The 27,532-nt window shown below is 43.7% G+C and overlaps 1 protein-coding gene across 1 annotated transcript in view; it reads right to left on the bottom strand.

Annotated features, from left to right (window-relative positions):
• The window catches only part of mettl8 (methyltransferase 8, methylcytidine), a 45,273-nt gene that overhangs the window by 15,805 nt on the left and 1,936 nt on the right, over positions 1 to 27,532 (bottom strand). The window contains exons 2-7 of the mRNA XM_060929997.1: positions 6,880 to 7,052; positions 6,584 to 6,675; positions 5,054 to 5,400; positions 4,924 to 4,973; positions 3,270 to 3,330; positions 501 to 640 (exon numbers count right to left, since the gene is read on the bottom strand). Of these exons, the coding sequence (XP_060785980.1) occupies positions 501 to 640; positions 3,270 to 3,330; positions 4,924 to 4,973; positions 5,054 to 5,400; positions 6,584 to 6,675; positions 6,880 to 7,025 (836 nt within the window). The 5' untranslated portion in view covers positions 7,026 to 7,052. The remainder of the gene's footprint in view (positions 1 to 500; positions 641 to 3,269; positions 3,331 to 4,923; positions 4,974 to 5,053; positions 5,401 to 6,583; positions 6,676 to 6,879; positions 7,053 to 27,532) is intronic.

Here is a 27,532-nt window from a genome sequence, read left to right on the forward strand (position 1 = left end):
CTAAATGCTTGCCTGGTTAGACTTAATTCTCTTAGAAATAAATCATAAATACTTAAGGGCTGTGGTAAAATATGTAAACTGACATTCACATTGGTCCGGATTTTCCAGTACATCTTTCAAGCAGTGGATTCGGCTGTCTAAAGCCTTTACACTGAGCTTGGAAAACACTGGGGAACGTTTATATTTAATGAGGATAATATTAGAACCACAACTCAGGGTGACGGACTATAAAGATAAAATGTCTGCAATTTACACATATCTAAGTTGATACATGCTTTATAAGTCCACTAAATGTTTAGCGTTTATATTCCCTGGATTACAACAAAATGTCTTTTGTACCCCTTTCCCATGTTAACTAACTGCATCAGCAAAATACCAGTGCTTGGTTAAAAAATAAATAAATTGTACATATGTATATATGATAGATAGATAGATAGATAGATAGATAGAGAGAGAGAGAGAGAGAGAGAGAGAGAGAGAGAGAGACATGGACAGCATACCTCTCAGGGTGAATGGAGGAGAGCACAAAGACCATACCAATAACATCAAGACTCTCATGAGGAAAGGGAAACATGGACACATCATCACAAATGTCATGTACAAATGCATGACACACTGCAGGATCGTAGTCTGGATGCTCCTGGGAGGGGACAAGAAAAAAAAAAAAAGACCAAACATAAGCTACCAAATTAAGGGGGTTTTAGAAAATATGAATACTAAAGTCATATTATGATAAAGTGGTTACTGAAGATGAATGAATGCATGAATAATTTAATAAAGTTGATTTAAATAGCATTATGCACGTGTTTTCCGAAAGGCAGAACAAGGCAAACAGAATAAGGGGAAAAAAAAGTGCAAAGTGGATAAAATACACACCAGATTAATTAAAACAAAATTAATAAACAGAAAATAGAGCAGATAAGCACAAAAAGATGACTCTCTCAATAAAACAAAACAGTAAATAAAGGAAAATTATTTATAAAATATACAGATTAAGGAGAAAATGGTAATGAAGAATAAGAAGAGGAAAAGAACAAAGTACGCATAATACAAACAGATTTAAGATAGTTTAAACCTGAATGGTGTAAAAAGGTGCCATAAAAACACAACAAAATTAACCATCCAGGAATGCCTTTCTATAAACATGCTTTTTCAGACTGAAGTTAAAAGCAGAGATGGAAGCAACAGATCAAATACTGAGAGTTAAATACTTAAAACAGATTATCTCCATTATCTGCACCCTTCCTATAGGTCATTGTTAAGCTGTAGATTTATAGTATTTACTGAATTTTTAAAATGTATAATGACATCAATTAATAAACAATAAGTTTAGATTCATGGAATATTGTTATTTATTACATCCACATTCACTGGATATAAGCAATCATGTGCTCTGATTGGCTACTCTACTACTAGGCTATCAGCTCATATACCATGAGTAGAGAAAAACAAAATGGCAGTGTGTTGCTGAACCAACTGAGGATGAAATAAAAACTCAACTTGAAAACAAAACCCCAAAAAAGACCAAAAAAAGGGCAACAAAATATGGAATGAAAGTATTTGATGGTAAGAGCATCTTTATTTTTCAAGAATTATTATTATAGTATTTTGCACAATTTGCTACTGTCATTTTGCCGGTTTGTTAACATTCTTCATCTTTAAGGCATTAAAATTTGTTGAATTTTTTTTAGACTGGTTCAAAAGCTCAAAGAAGTTTGAAAATTATATAACTGAAATGTCCAAGGAAGAATTAAATAAATGTCTAAAGCTATTCTATACCTTGGCACGACAGCAAGACGGCACTCTCTACAAAAAAAGACAAAAAACACTAAAGTCAATTCGTGCAGCCATCAATAGGGTTTTATAAAGTCCGCTGAAGCGGAAATTTTGTCGGACATTTTGTATAAAGTTTTTATTTACTGAATTTGCAAAAAATAAAAAAGCTCAGTTTCTTAAACTCCGATGAATGTGGATAGAATACAACAATTATTCCACTCAATCTTGTCATACATGGCTTATGGCCAACTCTGGGCTACGCATCTCGTCAGCTATCAGCTCATGTACAACTTGATTCGTGGAATAATTGTTAAATATTTGGTCTCTTCAAATGGCCAAAATGTGGAAATTTTTGACTATATAAAGATCTGAAAACTACAGGCTTTCCTGAACGGGAGTATATTTCTGATCTGTACGTATTAAGTGCAACATTTTAAGTGCTGCTATTTATTAGTTTAATTTGCATCTAATGTGTAATAAAACAAACAAATATAATAAATGTACCAACAACTACGTGTATACCCGCCTTTTGTAAACTGGCTCATTTTGTACCCAACATGAGCTTGGCAGGAAGCAGCAAGTTTAGAACATTAACAAAAACTTTTTTTTTTTAAAGATTTTTTGGGGGGCTTTTTTCACCTTTACTGGATAGGACAGTGTAGAGACAGGAAATGAGCGGGAGAGAGAGAGAGATGGGGAGAGATCGGGAAATGACCTCGGGTCGGAATCGAACCCGGGTCCCCGGATTTATGGTATGGCGCCTTATCCACCTGAGCCACGATGCCCCCCAACAAAAACATTTTTATATCATTTTCAAAACCCAGCTTTTTGTCACTTGTACCTGTTTACCAGAAGTCAGCCACAGACTCATCTCTGACCATCACGCACATGAATAGTGTGATGAACAGGATGAGTTTATTTCCATTTTTAGTTGAATGTCAGCTGAAATGTCAATGTTTCTACAATGTGAAAACAGGGTAATACGAAATGAAATGATCAGAAAACACTCACAGCACGGAAAACTTTGTACACCGCAAGCTCTTTGCTTGGCATACCCGATTATTTTTAAACACTCTTCTGCTCTGTAACAAATTAGGCATTTATTTATTGTTTAAATATGTTACAGTTGAGTATGTCAGTGTCTCCCCTTAGGTTGCGTGCACAATCAAATGCATTCACTGTGCTAGCAGCCTGCTGCCTCCATTTGATAAAAGCCTCTGCATTCTGACAGCATCAAGTATCCACTGGGCCAATACGCGTGCGCGCGCACACACACACACACCCCGACCTGGCAGCCATTTTGACTGATCTGCTGTCGGCAAAGTGGTTGGAAATAAGACAAAATGAAGGCTTAGGAGACCCACCGTTTTCTCCCTGAGTGTACGACAGTTTTCATTTCACTGATAGGGTCTGCTGCTTACATTTGATCACCACATTATGTAATTGAAGATTGTAATTCCAGGCAAAATTAAGAAAATGTAAAAGTTATTCACCTTGACAAGCTGGATTGCTCTGGAAGAAAAGTCAAAGCAGTATAAGAATGCATCACTGCCCCTGAATGAAAGAAAAAAATCATAAATATCATATCAGAATACATTATATCAGTCAATTAATGAAGCAATTTGAGTTATATTAAAATTGTTGAATCAGTTCTCCGATAATCAGCAAATGTTCAGTGCTGTTAATATTGCTGATTTCTGACTGACAATGTTTGAGCTGGGAAACATTTTTCAAAGGGAATATTTTAATAAAAAAATTTCAAATAATACAAAAAAAAAAGCTCAAGACATTTTGGGCGAGCGCAGCAGACTAGGATGACTGAAAATACAGTTTACTTATAAAAATAAAACGGTGCAAAGTGACAAGTCAACATTTTTAGTATTATGTGGATATCTCTATGTGAAGGGCAGGTTTGAGATATTCTCCATCTTGCAGGTGATCTTGTAATCTGCATGTTTAGCGCTATTACGAGAACACTTTACCCATCATTTTTTTTCCCCATTCACTAACCTGATGTACTTCTATCCTAATTAAACTGTCAATTTAATTCTCTTTTCTTTTTTCAGTTTGAGGAATATACAAAATCAAGTAGTTAAATTACAAGAAGAAACAAAAAGAGGGCAGTTAGCATCTCCTCCAATCAAAACAAGGCACTCTATTGCCGCTTTTCCACTACAAACGCGGCTGAGTCGGGCTGAGCCGTGCCGTGCTGAGTTGGGCTGAGTCGAGCTGAGTGGGGCTGTTGGAGTTGCATTTCAACTACAACCGCGCTGAACCGTGCTGGCTGGAAGTGGGTGGACACATTGGGTGGAGTTAGCGAAAGTGGGTGGACGTCACGTGATGTCGTTAAGCGGCGCAAACAGTGACATCAGTGAGCTTTTAAGCGGTAGTCTCACGACCCGGATAGTAAACAATAAACATGGAGGACATGGAGTCGTTAGTGTTGCTGGTCTTGGTTCTGTGGCTTGTTGTCACTGACAACACCAACAGATACTGGCAAGAGCGTATAGATGAGGCGAGGCGCATAAGGCTTCAGAAATTCTCGTAATTCGTAATTCTTCTTCCGGGTTTGCGGTGTTTACAGATCCCAGTGTGCTCGCGGGGCGTGTGTGGGCATGTGAGGACACTCCTCCTCACCAATCAGTGCACAGGGGAGTGTCTGCTCACGCCCCCAGCCCCACTCAGCTCGGTTTGGCTCGCTTCAGCCCCACTCCAAAACCGTGCGAGTTTTGGGTGCTAAGCAGGGCTGAAGCGAGCTGAGTCGCGCCACTCTGAGGTAGTCGAAACGCGAGCCGTGCCGGGCTGAAGTGAGCTGAAGTGAGCTGAAAAAGGGTAGTGGAAAAGGGCCATATGATGCATAAGTTGTCTTTGAGAAAGCATGTGCTAGTTACATCACAGACTGAAACTAGAACTAAACATTCTGTTTTACAATTAATGCACAGTAATCTGCTATTCAGTGCACAGCATTAGTATTTGATCTGCGACATTTTTTCTTATACTAGTTTAAAAATATTGTATATAGTGCACAATTTGAAATAAAGAATGTATTTCGCCTGATTAAGCATGCATGCCTTGAACACAATTTTAAGACACGTTTGAGCTCACAATATCTCAGACAAAGATTAATGGATTGGCTGCTTTTCTAACCTGATGGCATTGATGATAGGGAACACACTGTTGCCTGCACCACAGCCCACCTGTAGCAAAAACACAACATGTCACAGAGTAGACGACCATAGCTGTCTTTAAGAACAGGCCTGTATGAAAAGACAATAACCTCCAGTATTCTGAAAGAAGCATGTTGCCCAGGGAAAGCAGCAGCAGCTTCTTGAGAACGCACTGCAGAACGGTAATCAGTGCACTGCAGCTTCTGTCTCAGGACGTCTTGGTTGAGAATGTGAGAGTCTCCCTGCTGGCTTTCCATCCTGCTGTGCTGAGTTTCTTTTAACCCAGAATACGGTGGCACCGAAGCCTCCTGACCTTCTGGGGTATGACTTGTGTCACAGCCCTGGGGCAAAAGCTCAGGAAACTCAGAGAAAAGCCACTGACGATTTTTGAAGAACTTGTTTTGATGCATTTCGTAAAATCTGTCCCAATATTTGCTAGCGTCTCTGACATACCTGACTGGAAAGCATATAAAAGGATTAAACTGCACAAACTGCTCATCTACGACATTACAGTCTTCAAGATGCAAAATATGGCCAAAGGTTTGTGGACACACAACCATCACACACATACGTGGTTCTTCCCCAAACCATTGCAACAAGCACACACTTGTATTGGATGTTTTTGTATGCTGTAGAATTACAATGTCCCTTAATCGCAACTAATACCCCTTTTCCACCAAATCAGTTCCAGGGCTGGTTCAGGGCCAGTGCTGGTGCTGGTTCACAACTCGTTCAACTTGCGAGCCAGCTGAGAACCAGTTTGCTTTTCCATAGCTCACGGTGCTAAGGGAAGCCACGTCATTACGTCGCTGTATACGTCAGTTACGTCGCTGTATACATCAGTTACGTCGCTACGTTTGCATAAACCTTGGCGCGAATATCGAAGCAAAAACAACACAGAAGAAGCAGCAGCAGCAACAACAACAATAATAATGGATGACTTCGCGTTTGTACAGCTGCTGCTTCTCGTCGCTTAAAAATGGCGATCTTTCGCGCTCTTGTTATTGTTGTTGGTCTTAACAACTCCGCCCCCCCGCTGACGTAAGCGGTTCTTTCCTCCGGCCCAGCAGAGAGTTGGTGCTAGCCTGGAACCAGTTTTTCTGGCCCCAGAGCCAGTTCTTTGTCACTGGAAACAGAAAACCTGGTTCCAAACTAAGCACTGGCCCCGAACCAGCCCTGGAACTGCTTTGGTGGAAAAGGGGCATAAGTGGCCCAAAGCTGTTCCAGCATGACAATGCCCCTGTGCCCAAAACAAAGCCCATGAAGACTTGGTTTGCCAAGGATAAACTGGAAGAACTCAAGTGGCCCGTACAGAGCAGAGCCCCGACCTCAACCCCACTGAACACCTTTGGGATGAAATGCTGTAGAATGCTGACTGTGCCCCAGTCCTCCTCACCTAACATCAATGCCTGACTTCACTAATGCTCTTGTGGCTGAATGAGCACAAATCCCCACAGCCATGCTCTGAAATCTAATGGAAAGCCTTCCCAGAAGAGTGGAGGTTATTATAACAACAAAGGGGGACTAAATCTGGAATGGGGTATTCAATATGGGTGTGATGTCCACAAACTTTTGGTCATCTAGTACATGCTTATATATGCATTCAGTGGTTCTAAAATTAATTAAAATATTTGTCTTACCTTGCTCTTCTACTGGAATCTGTTCTCGGGAGTTCTCCTCTGCTTTTTGTCTGGCTTGTTCCATCTCCTCTGGTGACCAATGAACATGGTCCCTACAGCACAGCAGCAGAAACATGCCCTTCTTAGATAAACCAGTGCTTTAGTTTACCTCTAATCATGAATAAGGTTAAGGTATGAATAACATGGGTTGAATCTAAACTTCGAAAAATATTCTTTGTCCTCTAGTTCTGCTATAGTAAACATTATTATGGCCCTTGACTAAATTAAAATGATGCAATGTTACTACAAACAAATACCACATATTATGCTGGAAGATGTCCTTAGAGTTGGTGAGGATTCTGCCTCCAAGTGGTGCAGGAGGTCGTCCACTGAGACATCTGCAGGGAACATACCCAACACCATGGACTACAGCAAACACCGTCATCTTTAGCCATCCTCTCATTTTCGCGCTTTCATTTGATGCAGAGAACTGTGAAGTATCAGTGAATAGTCATATACCTTAGTAAAAGTGGTGTGTGTGTATTTTATATTATATATAAAATACACACACACAACAACTTAATTGTATTCCTTCACAAAAAACATATGTTCCAAAACTAGATAGAACTCGACGCCAACGGCGTTGATGGGGATGCCTCCGCCTGGTAGACTATACGCCTTATTAAGTTGTGATTTGGGGACGGACATTTGACCTCACAGTAATCTTGACCTGTGACCTTCTAACCTCAAAATCTAATCAGTTCATCTTTGTCCCAAAGTGCACAAATGGTGAAAGTTTGACGAAATTCCTTTCATTTGTCTTGGAGATGTGTTCACAAGGTTTTCGGACAGACATTTGACCTCACAGTGACCTTGACCTTAGACCTTTTGATCTCAAAACTAATCAGTTTATCTTTGTCCCCAAATGCACAAATGGTGAAAGTTTGGTGAAATCCCTTTCATTTGCCTTGGAGATATTGTGTTCACAAGGTTTTCGGACAGAAATTTGACCTCACAGTGACCTTGACCTTAGACCTCTTGATCTCAAAATCTAATCATTTCATCCTTGTCCCAAAGTGCACAAATGGTGAAAGTTTGGTGAAATCCCTTTAATTAGTCTTTGAGATATGGTGTTCACAAAGTTTGGGGATGGACATTCGACCTCACAGTAATCTTGACCTGTGACCTTTTAACATCAAAATCTAATCAGTTCATGTTTGTCCCCAAATGCACAAATGGTGAAAGTTTGGTGAAATTCCTTTCATTTGCCTTGGAGATATTGTGTTCACAAGGTTTTCGGACAGACATTTGACCTCACAGTGACCTTGACCTTAGACCTTTTAACCTCAAAATCTAATCAGTTCATGTTTGTCCCAAAGTGCACAAATGGTGAAAGTTTGGTGAAATTCCTTTCATTAGCCTTTGAGATATCGTATTCACAAGGTTTCAGGACGGACGGACGCACGCACGGACAACCCGAAAACATAATGCCTCCTGCAACTTTTTTTTTTTTAAGATTTTTTTTGGGCTTTTTCCACCTTTATTGGATAGGACAGTGTAGAGACAGGAAATGAGCGGGAAAGAGATGGGGAGGGATCGGGAAATGACCTCGGGTCGGAATCGAACCCGGGTCCCCAGATTTATGGTATGGCGCCTTATCCACCTGAGCCACGACGTCCCCTGCCTCCTGCAACTTAAGGTGGTGGAGGCATAATGAAGCGCATTACTATATAGAGGATTTTAATGTGACATCATCGCAACTGCGCATTTGTTGACGTGGCCATGCTGCCGGGCAAACTTTGTGTTTGCCAGCAACCAGCACAAGTGTACGTGAGTGACTGTAAGCCAAATTCAGTAAACATCTACAGATAAACTTGTAGAAGTTACACCTAAAAGAACAATGCCAGAGACCTGTAGTGCTTTTGGATGTAATAACAGATGTGGAGATAAGCCTGGTTTAACTTTTCACTGCTTCCCACCAAACCCAGAAAGACAAGAAAAATAGTGAGCTGCAGTTAAACGGGAAGACTCGATGCCAACTAAACATTCCTCTGTGTGTGGAGAACATTTTATATCAGGTTAGTGTGAAAGCTCTGTGCAACGTTAAAATGTATATCTGGATGTGGGCTTTGGACACAATATATTTTATTAGACCTAATGCTTGGCTCAACTAGCAGCATGCTTGTTCTGTACTGATACTGATGAGGCTAATCACCATAAAATATGCGAGCTCTAGGCCCTGGCTTGTTTATTACTGTTAGAAGTCCATGTTTGAGTTTCCCTTTGTCATGATAAGGTATTTTTCTTTATTGGGAATTCCCCATAACATTCCAGCCTGAAATCTGCCTCGAAATATGGGTAGACATCTGTACTTTTGTCTGCTTTTAGCATCTCCGGTGTATTTAGAAATCCCAAATACTAAATAGGTCAGGATGTTGTAGTATCCCAAATCCGGCAACTGGTTTGCCGAACAATTTTCAAGTGGAATAAACACATTTGTGGGTAAATTAAGAAGAAGCAGCCTTTATTTTTGTCACACATACACTCGAACACAGCAAAATTCATCTTCGGTATTTAATCCATCTGAAGTTAATACATGCGTGCGTGCGTACAGAGAGAGAGAGAGAGAGAGAGAGAGAGAGAGAGAGAGAGAGAGAGAGAGGTGTGTGTGTGCAGAATAAATAAACACATTTGTGGGTATATTCTATGGATCTGTGATTGCTGCATGTTTCAGCTTCTGGATGTAATGCAGTCTGCTGATAGAAAATACATTTTTAATCATTTCAGAGAGATTGTACTGACTGCAGTCGTCTTGATTTTCATTACTTAACCATCGTGGATGTTTCTTTGTTTGCCCGGCAATATAGCAGACGCTGCGTGATAAACAAAAATCTGTGACATCAATGAAAGTCTTCTATAATGTTAGATTTTGCTAAATTTGTACATTTAAAGCTAGGGTAGGTAATTTTGGAGAAACCAGAAAAAATAAGCTTGATTTTGAAAGCATCCAAATAAAAAATTCCACCCCTCCCTCTAAAACACATGAACGGGCACTGCTTGATTACTGCTGGAGGATGAAGCAACAGTAGGGGAATGGGGGCAGCATAGCGCATTAGTTGTCATATCAGTCTACCTCATGTCTCATTCACATGTAAGAAAACCCTTTACATTATCATAATGAATGCAAACAACAAATATGGCTACTGTTAGTATTCACAGTTTTCGAATAGCTTGCTAGCTTTAGCAATACGTCTACCTCGCCTTGTGGAAAACTCCGTTCGTGTGCAATGAGTGCACGAGCAGAGTGCACACAGGTAGGTAGACAGGCAGACAACCATTCCATTTGAACTGAATAAAATGAGTGAATGGGCTTTTTACAGCCTTGTAACTGTCACAGTTAATGGATTTTTTTATTGTCATAGCATTTGATTTATTCATTGCTTTCAGGATGTAAATAGAATTTCAAGAAACATAAAAATGCTTCTAAAAATTACCTACCCTAGCATTTTAATAAGAATGCTATAGTATGGGCAGCACAGTGGTGCAGTGGTGTTGCTGTGTCACACCTGGTTCACTCTTGAGCTTAGGATTCTTGGGTTTCACGTGACGTCACATCCGCCTCATTAGTTATTCAAAATTTTTGCTGGTGGTCTACCAAAGCGTTTGTATGATGGTGCATTGCTCGCATGAAAAATGCCATACGCTTGCCTTGTTTTAGGTTGTTCGAATCGATCAAACCGTGAAACTGATAAAAATTCCTTCAGGGTTCCCCATGAATTTATAAAAAAGGGTGAACGAACACAGGATTTCACAAAAAGACGTCAAGAAAGGTGGCTTTTGAACCTCTCACTGAAATTGAAGGGAGCCAAGTCGAAGCATGCTCGAGTTTGCAGTGATCACTTTGCGAAAGGTTTGTATCTCCCTCCCAGCCATGTCCTTAGTGTTTTCCAAGTACTTTTTTTGCTGTGTGTCATTATTTTACAGTACTTTTTTTACTCATGAAGCGCTAAAGTCCCCAGCTGTTTCTTTGTTTACTCCTCACAAAGTCCATATGCATGAAGGTCGCGACAAAATTCTTACCCAGCCATACAGTTACAATGCGCCGTGATCACTTCTCTGTCTTGTTTAACTAAGATCCAGGTCTTTAAAGGGGTTTCTGATGATCTTTGTGAATGATTTACCTGAGAGATAAGAGCCAACACAAGTGAGAATCAAGCAAACTGTTGTTTGTTTACACTTCAACTTGCGGCACTTCGTTGTAAAGATGCAAACAAAAAGCTTAAAAAAACAAAAACAAACAAACAAAAAAAACACATACTTACACGGGCAAAAACAATACAGGATTCATTGGGCAGCGACTTGATAGCGAGGTCCTTTACCCAGCCACATACAAAAAAGTTGTAAGCCTCCATACTCTTCCACGCTTTCATCTGTTTTGCGGTGTAGAAGGATGTCTGCAACACCAGATAGTTCGAGATGTCGGAGAACTCGACTGAAGGGTAGTTTTCGAGATCATATGACAAATCCTTCTTTCCCAGACTGTAGGGGTCGATTCCATTGCACATAGCGATCTTCTGAATTTATCTAAAGCGAGCAGTGGCTTCTAGATTACGAGCATACTCTGATAAATTATCGCTAGTTGTTTGCACTACGGCAGCCATTTTGGTTTGCTAGACCACCAGCTATTTTACCGGAAGTGAAATTGCTAAGAAAAGTCACGTGACTGAAACCAAGGAATACTCTCAATTTCTGTGCCATGTATTCCCTGCGTCTGCTGTGTCCCTGTTCCCTGTGTGCTGGAGTTTCCTCCAGTACTGTAGGTGGACTAGCTACTCTAAATTGCCCCTAGGGGTGAATGTGTGTATGCAGCTTGCCCTGTGGTGGACCAGCCTAAGGTTCAGGGTGTATTCCAGGGGTGGGGGGTGGGGGTCCATGACCCCCCCCCCCTTTATCAGACCATACATTTTTTCAATAGCCGCATAAGAATATCAGAAAAGCGCCAACTGTAATTTTTCTAACATTTTTTAAAAACTAGATTGTCACCTCAGCCTCATTAGGGTTTCTATAACCTTGTATGGATTTCCTGTGGTTTGGGCGTGAAAACCCAGTTCTGCGCAAGCACAACACGATCGCACTAGAAAACATGGTCAAGCTGCCAGTGTAGCTGCAGTCTTTTTAGTTGCGAATTACGAGTATTTCCTCGTGTTAATAATTCACCATGTCAGAACAAGCGAAACTTTCCTCCTTTCGATGTGAAGAAAGGTAAGCAATTTATTATATGTATAATTTTTTTCCATCAAAGTTGCATTTTGTGGCTTTGAAGCGAAGTTTTAGTGCACCGTTTCTAGAGCACATCATCAAGAAAACCTGGAAGAAACAGCAATAATGGAAGCGCTGGTTTCTAAGCTACCTAAAACTAGCAATGGTAATTATTTTTTGTTACATATTTTTCATAGTTCTATTCTAGTACTATGAAAACTATGAAAAATATGTAACAAAAAAAAGAAGTTCTAGTTCATAGTTCTATTCTAGTACCCCCTCCTAGAACTGCCACCTTATTGTGGTGGAGGGGTTTGTGTGCTTGAATGATACTAGGAGCTATGTTGTTGGGGGCATTACGCCCCTGTTAGGGTCTCCCAAGGCAGACAAGTCCTAGGTGGCAGGCCAGACCAAGAGCAGTTCACCAAACCTCTTATGGATATTAAAAGAACAAGGACCATGACGTCGCCCTGTATGGCGCAGCCGGGGCCCCACCCTGGAGCCAGGCCCAGGGTTGGGGCTTGTATGCGAGTGCCTGGTGGCTGGGCCTTTGCCCACAGGGCCCGGCCGGGCTCAGCCCGAAGCGGTGACATGGGCCCAACCCCCTGTGGGTTCACCACCCACAGAGGTAGCCATAGGGGGCCGGTGCAGTGTGGATTAGGCGGCAGTCGAAGGCAAGGGCCTCGACGACCTGATCCCCAAACACAGCGGCTAGCTGTTGGGACATGGAATGTCACTTCGCTGCGGGGGAGGGGAGTCTGAGCTTGTGCAGGAGGTTGAGAGGTACCGGCTAGAGATAGTCGGGCTCACCTCCACGTACAGCTTGGGCTCCGGAACCCAGCTCCTCGAGAGGGGCTGGACTCTCCACTTCTCGCCCACGGTGAGTCGCCCACGGTGAGTGGCGGCAGGCTGGTGTGGGCTTGCTTATAGCTCCCCAGCTCAGCCGCCATGTGTTGGAGTTTACCCCAGTGAATGTAGGGGGGTAAAGCTATGTTGACCTTGTGGCCGTAAGGTCGCCTCTCTGCGCTTTCGGATCGGGGAGATGGCTCTTGCTATTGTTTGTGCCTACGGGCCGAATAGCAGTATAGAGTATCCGGCCTTCTTGGAGTCCCTGAGAGAGGTACTGAGAGGTGCTCAGACTGGGGACTCCATTGTTCTACTGGGGGACTTCAATGCTCACATGGGCGACGACAGTGACACCTGGAGGGGCGTGATTGGGAGGAACGGCCTCCCCAATCTGAACCCGAGTGGTGTTTTGTTATTGGACTTCTGTGCTAGTCACGGTTTGTCCATAATGAACACCATGTTCGAGCATAGGGGTGTCCATAAGTGCACGTGGCACCAGGACACCTTAGGTCGGAGATCGATGTTCGACTTTGTTGTCGTTTCATCTGATCTCCGGCCCTATGTCTTGGACACTCAGGTGAAGAGAGGGACTAAGCTGTCAACTGATCACCGCCTGATGGTGAGTTGGATCCGCTGGCGGAGGAGGAAGCCAGACAGACCTGGCAAGCCCAGACGTATGGTGAGGGTCTGCTGGGAACGTCTGGCCGAGCACTCTGTCGGGGAGGTCTTTAACTCCCACCTCCGGGAGAGCTTCTCCCAGCTTCCGAGGGAGGCGGGGGACACTGAGTCTGAGTGGACCATGTTCTCTACTTCCATTGTAGACGCGGCTGTTTGGAGCTGTGGCTGCAAGGTCTCCAGTGCCTGTCATGGCGGCAATCCTCGAACCCGGTGGTGGACACCGGAAGTAAGGGATGCCGTCAAGCTGAAGAAGGAGTCCTATCGGGCCATGTTGGCCTCTGGGACTCCTGAGGCAGCTGACGGGTATCGGCAGGCCAGGCGTGCCACAGCTCGGGCAGTTGCGGAGGCAAAAACTCAGAACTGGGAGGAGTTCGGTGAGGCCATGGAGGAGGACTATCGGTCGGCCTCGAAGAAATTCTGGCAAACCGTCCGGCGCCTCAGGATGGGGAAGCAGTACTCTGCCAACACTGTTTACAGTGCGGGTGGGGAGCGGTTGACCTCGACTGGGGACATCGTTGGGCGGTGAAAGGAATACTTCGAGGATCTCCTCAATCCTACCGTCACGTCTTCCATTGAGGAAGCAGAGGCTGATGACTCAGAGGTGGACTCGTCCATTACACAAGCCGAAGTCATTGAGGTGGTTTGCAAGCTCCTTGGTGGCAAGGCACCGGGGGTGGATGAGATCCGCCCTGAGTATCTCAAGTCTCTGGATGTTGTGGGGCTGTCTTGGCTGACACACCTCTGCAACATCGTGTGGCAGTCGGGGACAGTGCCTCTGGAGTGGCAGACGGGGTGGTGGTCCTTCTTTTTAAGAAAGGGGACCGGAGAGTGTGCTCCAATCACACTTCTCAGCCTCCCCAGGAAGATTTACTCCAGGGTGCTGGAGAGGAGAATTCGGCCAATAGTCGAACCTTGGATCCAGGAGGAACAATGCGGTTTTCGTCCTGGTCGTGGAACACTGGACCAGCTCTATACCCTTCATAGGGTGCTCGAAGGTTCATGGGAGTTTGCCCAACCAGTCCACATGTGCTTTGTGGATCTGGAGAAGGCATTCGACTGTGTCCCTCGTGGTATTCTGTGGGGGGTGCTTCGGGAGTATGGGGTTCGGGGCTCTTTGCTAAGGGCTGTCCAGTCCCTGTACGAACGGAGCAGGAGTCTGGTTCGCATTGCCAGCAGTAAGTCAGACCTGTTCCCAGTGCATGTTGGACTCCGGCAGGGCTGCCCTTTGTCACCAGTTCTGTTCATAATTTTTATGGACAGAATTTCTAGGCGCAGCCAGGGGCCAGAAGGAATCCTGTTTGGAACCATAGGATTTCATCTCTGCTTTTTGCGGATGATGTTGTCCTGTTGGCTTCTTCAAACCAGGACCTTCAGCATGCACTGGGGCGGTTTGCAGTTGAGTGTGAAGCGGCTGGGATGAGAATCAGCACCTCCAAATCCGAGGCCATGGTTCTCGACCAGAAAAGGGTGGCTTGCCCACTCCAGGTTGGTGGAGAAGTCCTGCCTCAAGTGGAGGAGTTTAAGTATCTCGGGATCTTGTTCACGAGTGAGGGAAGGATAGAGCGTGAGATCGAAAGGCGGATCAGTGCAGCCTCCGCAGTGACGGGGTCGCTTTACCGGTCAGTCGTGGTGAAGGAGCTGAGCCAAAAGGCGAAGCTCTCGATTTACCAGTCGATCTACGTTCCGACTCTCACCTATGGTCATGAGCTTTGGGTAATGACCGAAAGAACAAGATCGCGGATACAAGCAGCTGAAATGAGTTTCCTTCGCAGGGTGGCTGGGCACTCCCTTAGAGATAGGGTGAGAAGCACAGTCACTTGGGAGGAGCTCGGAGTAGAGCCACTACTCCTCCACATCAAGAAGAATCAGCTGAGGTGGCTCAGGCATCTCTTTCGGATGCCTCCTGGACACCTCCCTGGGGAGGTGTTCCAGGCATGTCCCCCCGGGAGGAGGCCCCGGGGAAGACCCAGGACACGCTGGAGGGACTATGTCTCTTGGCTGGCCTGGGAACGCCTCTGTGTTCTTCCCGAGGAGCTGGCCGAGGTGTCTGGGGAGAGGGAAGTTTGGGCTTCCATGCTCAGACTGCTGCCTCCGCGACCCGGCCCCGGATAAGTGGATGAAGATGAGACAAGACGAGACGAGACTATTCTAGTACTAAGTCAATTTTTTTATGATAAAACAGACTCAAAACAAGATGTATCATTGCCTTCGGCAGACCAAGAAACATCGGCCCAAGAGGCAGTTGCTGGTGAGTGAGCTTGGTTTGCTTATGCTATGGTCGCTGTTGTTTGGTTTGATAGAATTAGCCCAAAACATTAGTACGGTCAGGAAGCTCAACCATTCTTTTTGGTCGATGTAGGCTTTCTTGATTTGCCAGATGAAATAATCTTGAAGATTACGAAGCACCTACCGCTCTCAGTAGCGTTCCATAGCTTGTCATTAAAATGCCTGAAGACATGCCTGCGAAGCACCGTGACCACAGAGTGGCAGTCGGGACTGGCGATGATGAACATACACTATGGCAGAGCGATCGACATTGACAAGATTGTTGACATATTTGCCATTCGTCATCCACAACGCCTTTTACTTAGAAACATTTTGGCCGATGAACAGTAAGACAACAAGAATAGAGAGATCTGCATCGGTTGACGAGGGCAAGATGTCGTACATCGACACACTGCCGGATAAAGCTGATTTGGCCTGATCATTGTCCGACATCTCAGCAGCTCGCAACATGAGATGAAAGAATGATGCAAAGACCGCGTTATTTTCCCAAATGTATTTTTTCATTTACAAACCTGCGGGTATGTACTCAGGCTGCCAGTCAGTGTGTGACCCCCCCCCCACACCCCTGTGTTTCCACGTTGCACCTAGTGTTCCTGGAATAGGTTCAACGTCCACAACAAGGATAAAGTTGTTCCTAATGAACTAATGAAGTTTTCCCATCGCCATTTATTTGCTTATACCACCACAGCACGGTGGTGTAGTGGTTAGCACTGTCACCTCACAGCAAGAAGGTTCTGGGTTCGAGCCCAGCGGGGGCCTTTCCGTGTGGAGTTGGCATGTTCTCCCCGTGTCTGTGTGGGTTTCCTCCAGGGACTCTGGTTTCCCCCACAGTCCAAAGACATACGGTTAGGTTAAAGGTCATAGGCAAAGGTTTTCAATTTATGCACATTTGAAACTTTATATGTTAAAAAACCCTCTGTAATTTTCTTCTGGTCCCAAGAAGTATTGTTAATAAGTAATAATTAAAATAAGTTAGAATAAGTTAGCGCGGATCGCGGCGAATTCCTGCTCGACGATTTTCGTGACCACTTGGCGCGTGACGTCATTCATGGCAAACAAATCGCTTGAGTTGAGTCCACTTCCGTTTACTTACATTGCCGTTCGGCTTCAGTGCAGACGTGAGTTCGGGAATTTCCAAAGAAAAACCATGCCTTATTGTTGTGCAGTGAACTGTAACAACGGGACCGGTTCAGGAAGAAGTTTTTACCTTTTTCCGAGAGAGGAGAAGAGGCAGAGAGAGTGGATTGTGCGCGTGAAGCGAGAGGGTTGGCAGCCAGGTAAATACGCCACTCTGTGCTCTGATCACTTTTTGAAGAATCCTCACCTGTTGGAGAGTTTAGGTCTCAGTGTCGGACAGAGAAGGCTCAAACCTGACACTGTTCCAGCAAAATTCGAACACAAAATCAAGCAGTCAAAGAAGAAAAGGAGCAGCAATGCTCAAGCAAAAAGGAGAAGATTGGAGGTAAACATTTTTACCTTTGCTTGCAATTGACAAGTCAAGAATCCTGAGGGATCTTGTACAATCATTGTGGAAATGAGACAAAGGGATATTTCCTCACTTAGAGTAGGCTATAAATAGTATAATGCTTGTATTACTATTAGCAACATATTATATTAGCAATATAAATGAATCCACGTTATATTATAGGGATTATGTGTGTGCCCGTGTGGTTTAATTATTCTTCAAAAGGGCTCTTATTTAGTATTATGATGAAAGTAAGAATTTATCATAACTACCAGGATAAATCATTTGGGTGCGAGTCTTGCTGAGGTCCGGGGTCACCGAGATCAGAGTTGGCCGAGTCGCTGTCCGATTCCAAGGCCGCATGGTCAAACCAGTGAGCCACATTCACCGATTGCTTCGCAACGGCCATAGGTTCATACATATATGGTTTCACCTCTCGATATTCAATTTGGAGAGTTCCTACTTCAAAATCACTCTCGCTTTCAGACATTTTACACAACCTCTCACGACCAAAGTCTGTACACGTGTGCTCGGTTCGCAAATAAACACAGAACTGCTCCCGGTCTATTTGCCGTGAATGACGTCACGACAACTGCCCCCTGGCGGTAAAAGTACGCATAAGTGAGATGTAAACAAACCTTCGGAACTTGCACAAACCAGTATGTTTTAACCGTTTTATTCAATTTTAGGGTGCAAATTAGACACCAGGAATATTGAATTCACTTTCTGGGTCATTCTTCTAGAAAATAAAGTTGATATTCTACGTTCCACCTCCGACCCTTGCCTATGACCTTTAAAGTGCATATTCTGGACCAATTTCATTTTTTTTTAAATATGAAAGTATGTCCCTTTACACACTCATCCAGAAGGGTAATTTTGCACAAGGCCATCTGTCTACAGCAGAAAAAAATAAAATAACAAAACGCGTCTGGAAAAATCCCAAGGGAGTCTGGAGCCAGATTCGTGACGTTATCTGCGGAAGCGCCAGCAGGCTGCGCGAGCTTGCACGGTTTCAGTGCACAGCCTGTGTAGACCAAGCGCTCCCATTTCTCTCTCATTGTCCGGTCTTTTGGAAAACGATGAGTACTAATCCCATCAAGATTGGTGTTGCTACACCCTCCTACTAAGGTATTAGGCAGAGACCCGTCCACCCGTAAATTTGACGGGTGATTGCCGATTTCAACGGGCAAGTATACACACAGACGGATACTGAAACGGACGATAATGCCGAAAATTTTCGCACATGAATACTCCCACATGTCGTCCGATAAAACCAGTTATGTTCCGCCCACACACGGACTGGCCATCGGGAGTAGCGGGAGTTTTCCCGGTGGGCTGGTGGTTCAGCGTGGGCCGGCGGAGAAAAAAAAAAAAAAAAACAGTTGCGCGCTGGCCTTTAATATGATAAGCAATGTTAACAGTTTCTTTAACAAACTGTTAACATTGCTTATTACAGTTGCGCGCTGGCCTTTAATATGATAAGCAATGTTAACAGTTTGTTAAAGAAACTGTTAACATTGCTTATCATATTAAAGGCCAGCGCGCAACTGTTTTTTTTTTTTTTCTCCGCTGGCCCACACTGAACCACCGGCCCACTGGGAAAACTCCCGCTACTCCCGATGGCCAGTCCGTGTGTGGTTCCGCCATCATTTACAAATCGTAAGAAACACAGTTTAATACGAAAAATACTGAAAACTTGAAATGAAAAATCAGAATATTTCATCGTTTCCGCCATTTTGGCCCGCACTGAATCTTGTAACATGCGGACTGAATAAATCGCGAATTCTGATTGGTCGAAAATTGCCAAACACCCTGCGTTGTAGTTTCCTCTTTCTTGGCGGGAGAACCACATTTTTTTTTGCTGACTCACTCTTCTGGATCAAGATGAATCCCAACAAACGCCCCAAATTGAATGTGACAAAAACTGATTCGTTTTTCCACAAAAAGACAGAAAAGGTATGTGTGATACATTGATTAACAAGGGGGTTTCATTGGGGTATGGTAAAATAGAATACTGTTGGTTTTTTTTTTTTTATTAAATACTGTAACTAGATCAAAAGATTATATACAATTCATTGTTGTTTATTTTCTTTTCACTTTTGTTACCAAATCAAACACCATACATACATCTGATACATTCAGGAGTGAAACTGAAAAAAATACAAAGTAAAAATATGCAATATTTCTGATCAAAAATTACATGCCATTTCACCCTGAAAATGTCCTAGAATGCAGGAAATGAAGTCTAAATTTCAAAAATTTTCTGGGGGGGCATGCCCCCAGACCCCCCTAGAGGGACTTCGCGCCTGCAGCGCTCGTCTTCGCACCTGCGGCGCTTATCAGGATTATATAAAATATTATTTTTGACTGGTAAATTTCTTTTTCTGCCTAATACCCTACCTCCTACGATACATCTGTTAACCATTTTAATAATTATGTGATAACGTTGAAGAAATTTGCAGAAAACCACCAGGTCGTTTTCTCATAAACAAACCAGCGCTGACGTAGGATTCAGAAGGAGGCGTCCCGCACGCGACGTCACGAAAATCAATGTTTACCAGGAAATCCAAATGCCAAGTTTTTCAGAGGTGGACCAATTCGCCCCAAATGGCTTGATTTCAACTGAATTTTTCTGGTATTGCGCAAGGTTAAAAAAATTGCAGAGAATGCAGAATGTTACAGATATTTGACCAAAGTTTAATATAAAATAGGAGAATTACATTGATCTTGCTCCTGAATTTACCCGTGATATGCACTGTAATATGGGACGGCCTTGGGCTGAGGTGCCCTTGAGCAAGGCACCTAACTCCCAACTGCTCCCCGGGCGCTGTTAGCATGGCCGCCCACTGCTGTGTGTGTGTGTGTGTGTGTGTGTGTGTGTGTGTGTGTGTGTGTGTGTGTGTGTGTGTGTGCTCATTGCTCATGTGTGAGTTCACTGCTTCAGATGGGTTAAATGCAGAGAGGAATTTCACAAGTGTGTGATGAATAAAGTTGTGCTTTCTTTCTTTCTAGTCATATCAGCACAAATAACCTCATGAGTAAAATATTGTATTGGTTATTACACTGACTAATGAATACTTCAGATGTTTTCCATTATGTTAGTTTGGTTAAATCCTACAAACGACTCTATATATCTTTTTTCTTCAGGCTCACTTGCACCAACTGCAATGAAACACGAAATGGTGCCCTCTGCACTATTCCCTACAAACATTACAGTGCTAGGTAGCCCGTGTGATCAGGGAGGGTTAAATGTTCTAGACTTTCATTCGTCCAATACAAATTTTCAAAGTGAACTGGATTAAAGATTATATAAAAAACAAAAACAAGTTATGGTACCTTTTACAAAATCTTATTTTCCAGAAAGTTGGTGGCATAGGACTTTTGCTTCGCTGCAATTTTCAGGTTGATAAACTCCCTATTAAGTTATCTAACTTTCATAAACAGGCTCTACTTTGTTGGCTTCTGACTTACAAACATAATTTTTCACCACACAAACATTTAATTCAGAATAATAAACTTATCACTGGGCAGCATGGTGGTGTAGTGGTTAGCGCTGTCGCCTCACAGCAAGAAGGTCCGGGTTCGAGCCCCGTGGTCGGCGAGGGCCTTTCTGTGTGGAGTTTGCATGTTCTCCCCGTGTCCGCGTGGGTTTCCTCCGGGTGCTCCGGTTTCCCCCACAGTCCAAAGACATGCAGGTTAGGTTAACTGGTGACTAAATTGACCGTAGGTGTGAATGTGAGTGTGAATGGTTGTCTGTGTCTATTGCCAGCGAGGGCCTTTCTGTGCGGAGTTTCCATGTTCTCCCCGTGGGTTTCCTCCGGGTGCTCCGGTTTCCCCCACAGTCCAAAGACATGCAGGTTAGGTTAACTGGTGACTCTAAATTGACCGTAGGTGTGAGTGTGAATGGTTGTCTGTGTCTATGTGTCAGCCCTGTGATGACCTGGCGACTTGTCCAGGGTGTACCCCGCCTTTCGCCCGTAGTCAGCTGGGATAGGCTCCAGCTTGCCTGCGACCCCGTAGGACAGGATAAAGCGGCTACAGATAATGAAATGAGATGAGATGAAACTTATCACTTTTAAAAACAAATCTATGTACTTTGAAAAGTGGGTCTCCAATAAAATTTTATTTATTTCTCAATTGATTAATAACGAAGGCCAATTTCTTACATATATTGAATTCTTAAACAAATTTGCCATCCCAATACAACCTAGAGAATACAGTACTGTGTTTGCTGCACTTCCTGACGGTTTTCTTAGAATACTAGGCCCTCAAGCTCCCTGCGAGCAGTCTACTCTACAGAGTGAGAGATCACTGAATGGTGTTAGCATAAAAAATAGAAAATGCAATAACAGATGGTTAAGACGAATAGTGCAGCTACCTGCTATTCCACGTTGCAAAAGCTATTGGGACGGCATCTTTGACGGAATCCATTGGGACAGGGTCTGATGTTGTGTCAATGATTTTATATTAAATAATAAAAGAAATATACTATAAAATAATACACATGTTCTATCCTACCAACTCTTTGTTAAAAAAATTTAGAGATACTTCAAACTCCTGTGTTTTCTGTGAGAATATGACTGAAACTATTTCCCATTTATTTTACGAATGCGTTTACACAAGGTACTTCTGGACTGAAGTAGAGAACATGTGTGGTGTGTTATGGTCCTGCAGTGTTACACTTAATCAAAAAGATGTTTTGTTTTTTGAGAAAGAAGCCTTTTGTAAAAATCACATTTTCACCATAAATCATCTTATCCTGTTAGGAAAATTCCACATCCACAAATGTAAGTGTGTGTGTGTGTGTGTGGGGGGGGGGGGGCTATGGAATCAATTTTGTGCCAAAATGTTCATACAATACTTTTGAAATATCACACAAAAACGACAAATCAAAATACAAAAAAAGTCAATTTTTTTAGACTGGCAAACAAATTATTCGTGTAATCGTGCAAAATATCAGTCTATTACTCTTCAGAAACCTTTTATTTTTGTTCCGCGTCTTTCTCAGTTTTGTTTGACGTAATTTATTTTGGTTGCGATTCCAGCTTTCTCGTTTGCGCTCCCTGACTTTTTGCTTGCAGTTTTGGCACAAACTTCACGTGTGGGTGGGCTGTCCAGGAATGCATTCCCATTGGCTAACTTGTGTTTGACTGACAGCTATGCTCAGCGATTCCCCCGGAGGCTGCCGCGGCCATTCCCTACTCGGATTTTGGCGGACTGTTTGACGAGTGACCGATCCATTGACGGTAAACAGGGATCGAGTGGACTTCAGTGGCGACTATGATATTGAATTAATTCAACAAAGTGTAAATTCAATATCATAGTCGCCACTGAAGTCCACTCGATCCTTGTTTACCGTCAATGGATCGGTCACTCGTCAAACAGTCCGCCAGAATCCGAGTAGGGAATGGCCGCAACAGCCTCCGGGGAATGGCTGAGCGTAGCTGTCAGTCAAACACAAGTTAGCCAATGGGAATGCATTCCTGGACAGCCCACCCACACGTGAAGTTTGTGCCAAAACTGCAAGCAAAAAGTCAGGGAGCGCAAACGAGAAAGCTGGAATCGCAACCAAAATAAATTACGTCAAACAAAACTGAGAAAGACGCGGAACAAAAATAAAAGGGTTCTGAAGAGTAATAGACTGATATTTTGCACGATTACACGAATAATTTGTTTGCCAGTCTAAAAAAAATTGACTTTTTTTGTATTTTGATTTGTCGTTTTTGTTTGATATTTCAAAAGTATTGTATGAACATTTTGGCACAAAACTGATTCCATAGGGAACCCTCAATCATTGCATTTAAAAATGAAATCAAATCTATCTGAAGACTTTAATGGGACTATACAGCCAGAAAGCAGACAGGACTCTCTGCGTGCTTGCAGATTTGCATTCCTCTTTGTCTCATCTCATCATCTCTAGCCGCTTTATCCTTCTACAGGGTCGCAGGCAAGCTGGAGCCTATCCCAGCTGACTACGGGCGAAAGGCGGGGTACACCCTGGACAAGTCGCCAGGTCATCACAGGGCTGACACATAGACACAGACAACCATTCACACTCACATTCACACCTACGGTCAATTTAGAGTCACCAGTTAACCTAACCTGCATGTCTTTGGACTGTGGGGGAAACCGGAGCACCCGGAGGAAACCCACGCAGACACGGGGAGAACATGCAAACTCCACACAGAAAGGCCCTCGTCGGCCACGGGGCTCGAACCCGGACCTTCTTGCTGTGAGGCGACAGCGCTAACCACTACACCACCGTGCCGCCCTCACTACAGTATTTTTCACTCATATTTAAGTATTAATTTCCCTGTGTAATTTACTTAGCTACTTTTAAAATCATCATCGACAATTACACACAACGGAGTGACCTAGCAGCCAAAATTCTCTCAAAATCTTCTGTTTTTAATGAAGGAAACCTGTCGCCCATGTTTGTTTACAAATTGTCACAGTCGCTCACTAGCATGGAAGTTTTACGTCTCCGATATGTGATGTCATGTTGTCCTGGCAATGTGCAATATTGTAACAATATTGCAGGCCCCTTTTCCACCAAAGCAGTTCCAGGGCTGGTTCGGGGCCAGTGCTTAGTTTGGAACCGGGTTTTCTGTTTCCACTGACAAAGAACTGGCTCTGGGGCCAGAAAAACCAGTTCCAGGCTAGCACCAACTCTCTGCTGGGCCAGAGGAAAGAACCGCTTACGTCAGCGGGGGGGGCGGAGTTGTTAAGACCAACAACAAGACCGCGAAAGATCGCCATTTTTAAGCGATGAGAAGCCGCAGCTGTACAAACACGAAGTCATCCATTATTATTGTTGTTGTTGCTTCTTCCGTGTTGTTTTCGCTTCGATATTCACGCCAAGGTTTATGCAAACGTAGTGACTTTATTTATTCAGTTTATTGTGATTTATTATTAGTATTATTATTATTGTATTTTATTTTGTGCTATTTTGTTTACCTATTTGAGGACCACAATGGAAATAAGTATTTTTACTTTTTGTGTTATCCTCCGCAATATTTATATTTATATTATATGTTCACGTTATGTATATGTTTCTATTGCGAAATAAATCAATCAAATCAATCAATCAAAGACGTAACTGACGTATACAACGGCGTAACTGACGTATACAGCGACGTAATGACGTGGCTTCCCTTTGCACCGCGAGCGATGGAAACGCAAACTGGTTCTCAGCTGGCTCGCAAGTTGAACGAGTTGTGAACCAGCACCAGCACTGGCCCCGAACCAGCCCTGGAACTGATTTGGTGGAAAAGAGGCAACCAGAAAGGCCCTCGTCGGCCACGGGGCTCAAACCCAGAACCTTCTTGCTGTGAGGCGACAGCGCTAACCACTACACCACCATGCCGCCCCATTCCTCTTTATGATTTATTTTTTGTATTTTTGTACCCTATGTATGTTGATGTATTACGATTTTTGACTTGATCTAATAAACAAACACCCCCCCCAAATATTACAGTGCATTATGGGTATTCTGTACCTGTTACATCTTTTGAACTTAATGTATTGCACTAGGATTTCATGAGCTCACTGGATAGACTCCATTTTGCTTTTGAACATGAATAAAACATAACAAAACTCCCAAAATACACTATATGCACTGTGTGGTAAACAGGCTGCACTGTCAGGTTTAAAGTGCTGATGACACGTTTTTGACATCTTTGGCGATGTTTTATAACATAAAAAGTAATTCCCGATGATCCATATATTAATTCACGAAGGTGCCTATTTTACAAGTTATGATAAAAAACGCGGCTATTTGGGCAAATTTGACAGGGCTGCAGCACCCAGGAGACGAAAGAGGAGGAGGAGCTATATGACGTCAGCGAAAGAACCTTCCTCCTAACTTACCAGTTTATTGTTGATGCGACAGGTGTTCAGTTTATCATTATTAGTATTATATATATATATATATATATATATATATATATATATATATATATATATTTATTAGTTATTATGCCTTCGCGTTGTGTTGCCGGCTTTTGCTCCAAAACCCACAAGGATGGGGTAAGTTTATTCAAGTTTCCCAGAGATCCCGAGCTGCATGCGAAGTGGGTGAAGCAAGTCAGGCGCACTCGTGACAAGTGGGAGCCCTCACCAGCATCCGTCCTGTGCTCGGAACACTTTGATTTGGATTGTTTTGACACCCTTCCCAGCTTAAAAGAATCTCTTGGGTGTTCAGTTCAGCACAAACGTGTGCTGCTACCATCAGCAGTGCCTACACAGTGTTGCCAGATTGGGAGGTTTCCCGCCATATTTTGGGCTGGAAAACGTCAGCAGTATCTGTTGCCAGATACTGCTGACGTTTTCCAGCCCAAAATATGTTCAAAACCCACCAAAATGCACTTGAAACCGCCCAACTGGGCGGGATTCCTCCCAATCTGGCAACACTGTGGCAGTATTCCGGAGGGGGTCTACTAGTAGCTATGCCGGATCCAAAGACAGTCCTCCTGTCAGAACATGTGTTGTGAAACGACATAAGATAAAGGTACGTAGAGCTATAGATTCTACATGATAATCATAAATGTAATCATAAAGTCGGCGTGATATCAGTCATGTATTTGCTTGTGAAAGCTTGCGGCTTTCATGTAACTGCCGCCTAGCAATGAGAGGCAAAGGGTAAAGAGGGTAGGCTATCACAAGTTCTATTCGGAAGAGATCAACACAATTCTAGACTCCCAGATAGGGTGACCAGCTGCTCATAAGCCCAAGGGGGGACAAGGGGTATATTTTTGAGGGACAATGTGGGACGCCGCCCCCACTGTGCCGTGCCGGCCGCTGGAAGACTCACAGATAGTGGTTTACGCATTTCTAGCACATACTACCTTACATGGTATATCAATAATACCCTATTCTGCTGTTATTGGTGATGTATGGTCATGAACAGGCCACCAAATGTGTTTTTTTTTAAATAAACATTCATAATATTTTGACCATTCAATGACTTGACAGACACACTTCCACTTATGATTTACTGAAGCTACTCAATTTTATTTATTTTCCATTACAATTTATTCACTTTAAATCAATCATAATATAATATTGAGTCTGAGGCTTTGCGGTGCATCAGAACAGCAGGAATAGTGACAAGTCTCCATTTAATTTTCAGTGGATTAACAGGAATTGTAGTGGCTCAGCACCACAGAAACAGTAGAAAAAAAGTCTCTTAACTCACAACCGCAGTCACTTTGTCAGCTAGAGAGTCGTTTTTAGGTCGGAGGAAAGCATCCATAGATTTAGACGTTTCTTTCTCATCTCATCTCATTATCTCTAGCCACTTTATCCTTCTACAGGGTCGCAGGCAAGCTGGAGCCTATCCCAGCTGACTACGGGCGAAAGGCGGGGTACACCCTGGACAAGTCGCCAGGTCATCACAGGGCTGACACATAGACACAGACAACCATTCACACCTACGGTCACTTTAGAGTCACCAGTTAACCTAACCTGCATGTCTTTGGACTGTGGGAGAAACCGGAGCACCCGGAGGAAACCCACGCGGACACGGGGAGAACATGCAAACTCCACACAGAAAGGCCCTCGCCGGCCCCGGGGCTCGAACCCGGGACCTTCTTGCTGTGAGGCGACAGCGCTAACCACTACACCACCGTGCCGCCCCACGTTTCTTTCTGTTGCACACTTTTCTTGTGAGTCTCCGCGAGCCTGTGTCGTTTCACATCGTATTCCCCGCCATGGAACTAAGATCCATGCATGCATGTCCGATTGAGAAAGATGTTTTGCAAAGGTCACAAAAAGCCCTCTCGGTATCCCCCTCAACCCCTTTCAGCCACAAATATTCATTTTCCCACTCTTTCCTGTACATACACCTTCTCTTTTTAACTGGAGGTGGCGGTGCCTCACCTGCCATCTCTCCGGTACCTTTCTCCATTTTTTAATATGAAAGCAATGCATGCGTTGCACCTGCGTCCCTCGTTACTGTCTGTGCACGTGAGTGCGGTGTCATGGCAACAACAAAAAGTTGACAACAACCAGTCAGTTGTGAGGGGTGTGCGTGTGTGGTTTTGTTCTATAGTGGCGACGGTGGTGTGTTGAAATGTCAAGTAATATTCGTTTGGCTGCCTGGGTGGCCCGGGGAGAGCGACATCCCCCTCAGCAAGCATCGATTATGCGGGACACGTTCTGAATTTGCGGGACGCATAAATTCGGCTTCAAATGCTGTACGCGCACGCGCTATTGGCCCTGTCACACTATAGCGTTTTGTTCGACGTTTGGTTGCATTTTTAAAAATTTGAGAAACGCCGGGGAACGTCGACGTTCTTCAAATTAAGTTTCTAGGTCAACGATGTTGTAACGTTCTTGTAACGCTTGGGTAACGCTCAGCCAACGTTCCCTCAGTGTCAGGCGACGTTTGTGGTCGAAAATAGCAGCAAAACCTAGCGTTCTCATAGCGTCCACAG

The sequence above is a fragment of the Neoarius graeffei genome, chromosome 9 (assembly GCF_027579695.1).
Source record: "Neoarius graeffei isolate fNeoGra1 chromosome 9, fNeoGra1.pri, whole genome shotgun sequence".
Classification (NCBI taxonomy): Eukaryota; Metazoa; Chordata; class Actinopteri; order Siluriformes; family Ariidae; genus Neoarius; species Neoarius graeffei.